At 41.4% G+C, this 5262-nt stretch overlaps 1 protein-coding gene across 1 annotated transcript; it reads right to left on the reverse strand.

The window, feature by feature from the left end:
* Nucleotides 1-2369: 2369 nt before the first annotated feature.
* RGS2 (regulator of G-protein signaling 2) lies at nt 2370-5108 on the reverse strand. Its single transcript, XM_009320678.1, has 4 exons — nt 4981-5108; nt 4823-4884; nt 3804-3970; nt 2370-3357 (listed from the first exon to the last, which is right to left on the reverse strand). Exons 1-4 carry the CDS (start codon nt 5106-5108, stop codon nt 3163-3165), a joined length of 552 nt encoding a protein of 183 aa, XP_009318953.1. The 3' UTR covers nt 2370-3162.
* Between the last annotated feature and the right edge of the window lie 154 nt (nt 5109-5262).

The raw sequence follows: 5262 nt of genomic DNA on the forward strand, positions 1-5262 counted from the left end.
TCCCTGCTAGGTGAGTGCTTCTTAGGGGGAAAGTTACTGGTCATCATTATTCCATGTCAATTCTTCTAACTGACAACATCCAAAAGCAGTATTTCCAAAACAGTCCCACAGTCATAAGCCATAATTTGTTAGTTTTGTGACTTGTCTAAACTTTAGCTCTGTTTAGGTCCTGGCTGCAGCTATTTTGACTCCGCTCCTCAGGTCACAGCTTTGTTTAGTTCACATATAGCCACCATCATCCCTTCTATAATGGTCCACTTCTCCAAGCATCGAGAAAGTTCTAGCTACAGGATTTTCCACTTCAATTACATATCCAAAGATTGTTCAAAATCAACTACTTCATGCATGTATATACATATTGCAGGATATATAGCAGTGTGTATATATACATACACACAGATATGTATATCTATTCTACTGCCTCTATACATGGAAAGAAACAAATTTGGTACAGCCCCCACTTTGATACAGCCCCATTTCTGGGGCTGAGAGTGCTAGCTCTCATACAGCTAAGTTTGCTGATCGGTTAAGTCCACATAAAACAAGCACAAGGGAAAACTCAGCCCAATAATTTACTGCAATAAAGTTTTTTTTCTCCTAACCAGGAAAACCAGATTTGAGCTGATAATTGCTTTTGTAATCTAACAAAATAATTTGATAGAGCATAAAAATAGCCAGAACTATACCTATTAATGACTTGGAGCCAGGGCAGGAATAATTCCATGAAGCTTCATTGGCTTCAGTGAAGCTGCATTAGTGTGTGCCAATTTGGGGTGTGGTAATTAACCACTGCTGGTGTCTGCTTTCAGTGAAAGAAACATTTCTCATTTCAGCAGGTGCCAGAACTACTTATAGCACAGTATGTAGTTCAGAGGGGAAATTAGGTGGGGCCATTAGGCAGGGCATCACTGCCTGAGGGCTGTTCTTTTATATTTTTAAGATTTGAATCGTGAACATTGGTCTTTAGGAAGTCTGTGCAGGCAGTTCCATATCTTCCACAGAGCATGCCACCAGGATAGCAAACCAACCAAGCCATGCCAAGTCCCTGGCATGGTCTGTCTGCAGCATCTGAGAGCCCTGGTTTCAAGGCTAAGCTTTAGAGCAAAACGGTTTGGTGTATCAACAGCAAAAAACAACCCCACCCCTATTTTTAGTAAAATACAACACATCTGTGCACACAACATTCCTTCCAATTATTACTTTTCCAGTTTTTGATAAGAGTCCCGTTTTCCCAACTCCCAGGGGTAAGCTTCACCAGAAAAAAGGGCACTACAGGCACATTGGGAGTGCTGCAAACCCTGAAAGACTGCTATGAACATTTCCTGGAGAAATACAAAACCACCAATTGCTTTGAGAGATGCTCCCTCCATGCTCTGGGCAGCCTTACAGCTGCAGTTAAAATTGGTACTCTGGTATCGGTATCCAATGGCAACAAATAAACTGCTCATTCCTCCACAGCCTGGTTGAACAGTTCACCCTCTCACCCCTGTAGAGAGAGTGAGAGCACACAACAGCTCACATCAAAGCTGCTGTACTACTGGTGCCTGTATTCCAAGTAGCATCCTGTGATGTCCGGCAGCAATACGGCTGCTTGTGGCTGCTACACTGGCCTGCTGCTGCTTTCTAGTTGATCTGTCATCATGTCTAGCCATACATGTGCCTTGCACTGTCTTAAGAAATTGGTTTCATGGTGAGGTGGTTAAGACAGAGGATCTAACCTAGAGTTTAGACAAGTCACAAAACTAACAAATTATGGCTTATGACTGTGGGACTGTTTTGGAAATACTGCTTTTGGATGTTGTCAGTTAGAAGAATTGACATGGAATAATGATGACCAGTAACTTTCCCCCTAAGAAGCACTCACCTAGCAGGGAGTCAAATGCTGTTATTGTAATATTACCTCTCCTGACTCTGCATGGGTTTTACAGCCTGATACTAAAGCCCTTCTTGAAGGGGAGGTCTTGAGCAGGAGCTGCTGTACTACTGGTGCCTGTATTCCAAGTAGCATCCTGTGATGTCCAGCAGCAATACGGCTGCTTGTGGCTGGGACACTGGCCTGCTGCTGCTTTCTAGTTGATCTGTCATCATGTCTAGCCATACATGTGCCTTGCACTGTCTTAAGAAATTGGTTTCATGGTGAGGTGGTTAAGACAGAGGATCTAAGCTGTTAAGCTTTCAAGCTCTGAGGATTTTTATTCTGTTAAAAAAAAAAACCCAAACAAAGTACTTGCCTGGCAGCTTAAGAACTAACTGCTTTAAAATTAGCCCTATTAATATCACACCCAGGACATGCAATCCCAACACTCTAGAGTTTAGTGCCAGATGGTATATCTTTGTGTGTGCAAAACAAGTTAAGCAACAAAAGCAGCTTTGTATCAAAATAGTTTATTAAAAACAATGAGACTTCACTGAAGCTTGCTGTCCTCAAGACAGAATTATGAAGTTATTGCAGCATTCAACACAATCATAATCCACATATAAATATAATACTATATAGCTCCTGTTCACCTTGGCCAAGTTTTGCCCTCAGTCTGGCCTTGTACAGCTCTGCTGACACAACCCAGCCCTGCATACTTTAGTTGCAGAACCTGTTCCTCTGGGAACTGAGTCATATCCCTTCCTCACTTCACGCTGCACAGTGCTGTTACTGTCCGGAAGTAGCACAGAAACCCAACATATCTCTTTGCAGCTAGAGGCAGTTTACAGAACCAGTGTGAACACACCGAGTGACTGACAATGGCAACACTGGTTGATGTTTAGGAAAAAATAAATATGTGACCAATTACTCAAGTTGCCAGCACAGAGTAGCTTCTGTGTACAAGAAGGAAGCTCTGTTCTGACCTGCTGCATCGCCGCCTCAGCTGTGACAGAAGGACTCTTACACTGTATGGTTTGGTCTCATGCACAGAGTCACCTTTCACTGCAGTGCTCGCAGAGAAGCACATCTCCAGCAGCTGGCTGGCATGCTTCTGCCATCACCTCTGAATGCCCTCCAACAGCATCACTCTGTCATCAGCTCTGCACCAAAGTCAGTACTTGTCCTTGCACCATGGCAAACAGACTGAGTGCTCAGTATCTCAGTCTTTCAGGTCAGGATGCTGCCATGAGCTATGGCTTGCTTCCTCACTAGCTGAGGGGCTGCTTCTCGCTCTTCTCCATCGCTCATGTCCCCTGGGCTGCTCTGGTGATGGGTGTCTTCTTGCACAGCTCCTGATAGAATTCAGATTCCAAAAACCGTGGGTATGAGTTATTCTCCATTAAGCTGTAAACTCTCTTCTGTGCTGCACTGAAGCAGGTATGTGTGGCTTCTTGAATATTCTGTGCAATTGTGTTCTTGGTTTGGAAGTCTATGTTTATCTGAAATATGAAAAAAGGACATTTACTTCTGAGAACTGAATTCAAGTAAGTATAATACACCATAAAATTTCTGAAGAGGTAAAAAAGGCGAGACCCTATTACTAAGGGTTAAATTAATGAAGTTTCCTTTAAGAAAATTCTTCTTTAATATAAAAAAATTCATATAAACTATCTTTCAGTGCTGAACTCAAATATGTTACAGGTGTTAAATGCAGCTGTTGACTTTTTCCCAGTTAAGGTGCAAACTCCCTGAAATACTGCTTGTGCCATTTTCCAGCTTGGTGAAAAGGCAGTTAGGGAGAGAGTTAGGTTCAGACATGGATATTAACAGTGAGGTACATACAGTGCAGTTTGGCATCTGTATCTTAAAGTGAGTTCAGAGAAATAAAGAAAGGCTGTAAGAACTCACAGAACAGGGCACTTATGTTTAAATAGGTTCTCTTTACCTCTTTGGGAGCCTCCTTTTCAATGAAGTCATTGTAGATTTTTTTTGCTTTCGATGTCAGCTTCTGGGGTGACTTGGTTTTCTTGAAGTCCTCGCAAGCCAGCCAAAACTCGATGTTCTCTTCGCAGAACTCGGACTTCAGAAAAGCTCGGAAAGCAGCAAGACCATCTAAAAATACACATCAATTAACTATTTCAGGAATCTTGAATTTACCTGTTGGTCACATCTGTTTCTACCAAACATTTAGCTGTAGTTCTGCTCTGGTTCTTTCAGGGATATCACAGCAATAAAAAAATTCCACATTTATGTATGCAAACTCTTAACAGCTTGGCAGGCTTCACTTTGAGTTAGTCATTTTTTAGGTAAACAAAAGATGAAAGCCATTTCTAGTCAGTATGTTCCCTTTGTGATACCTGCATATATATTAAAAAAAACCCCTCTCTCTAGATGGGATCTCCTGTGTTAACCTTTACACCGGAGTAAATATTTATGACTGTGCTACAAACCTCTGGAATATTTTTTGCAATGGAAAGGATGACTCCAGTTCAAAGACAAAATGGTAATTATTTCTTAGTCTTTTTGCTCTGCTGTTGAGTGCTTTTCCTTGTAGAGATACAGTAAAACCCTGAGATGATTGAACTTCTGTGTTGCAGAATCCTTCCCAAGTTATTTGAATGCATTTGTCTTGGTTAAGCAGCGAGCTCAGTGAATAAATGCTCTTTTCACATTTGGCAAAGCCAAGCTGATAGGTATGACTTTAACTACAAGGGTTACAGAAAAAAATTCCACTACAGTGAGGTATTCTTGATGTTTTAATAGTAGTTTACAATTTTTTTTTTAAAGAACACTTCTGTGAATTTTGGCTTTAAACAGTTTAACGCATTTAACTTCTAAGGCCAGAATCAAAGCTATTTACATTAGAAAGATGCAATGCTGGCATGCAAGGAAGCAATCTCCTACAGACATATAAACTTCACCATCCCTTGGCTCTTGAATGTTACTTTTTGAAGACAAACTTACATTTATTAGCAAGAAGTTCATCAAAAGCTTCTGACCACAGCTGGGCTTCTTCAGGGGAAGGTCTGCATAAAGAGATGGAGAACATCAGACTCCATTGCTCAAGCTTTGTTTGTGTAAAACACTTGTTACTTAAACAAAGTCTCTTTCTCATAACTTACCTGAAGTAGGTGCGGTGTTTTCCTGCTTTCTTAGATTTCATTTTAGTAGAATTGGAAGAGTTCTGCAGGAAGTAGCTCAGTCTCGTTTTCCAATCTTTAATGCTGGAAGAACGAAGAAGATGATGCATGTTAAAAAAAAATGACAACTCAAAAAGCTTTAGACACCAGCCCCTTTACCGGGAAAAGTCTTCCAGACATTGCTTTGCCAGTTCTGTACCTAGAGTCACCCAGAGCGTCTGTCTGAGGGCAAGAAAACTGTTTCTTCCCCCCTCCCCCCCCCGC

This window comes from Pygoscelis adeliae, unplaced genomic scaffold (genome assembly GCF_000699105.1).
Source record: "Pygoscelis adeliae isolate BGI_AS28 unplaced genomic scaffold, ASM69910v1 Scaffold402, whole genome shotgun sequence".
In the NCBI taxonomy this organism is placed as follows: domain Eukaryota; kingdom Metazoa; phylum Chordata; class Aves; order Sphenisciformes; family Spheniscidae; genus Pygoscelis; species Pygoscelis adeliae.

Bases quoted from the DNA above. Each gene is read 5' to 3' on its own strand.
- RGS2 (XM_009320678.1), bottom strand. From the start codon at position 5,108: ATGCATCATCTTCTTCGTTCTTCCAGCATTAAAGATTGGAAAACGAGA. The intron at 3,971-4,822 runs GTAAGTTTGTCT...GTGTATTTTTAG, and splicing joins TGAACTTCTTGCTAATAAAT to ATGGTCTTGCTGCTTTCCGA. The intron at 3,358-3,803 runs GTAAAGAGAACC...TTCATATTTCAG, and splicing joins AAAAGGAGGCTCCCAAAGAG to ATAAACATAGACTTCCAAAC.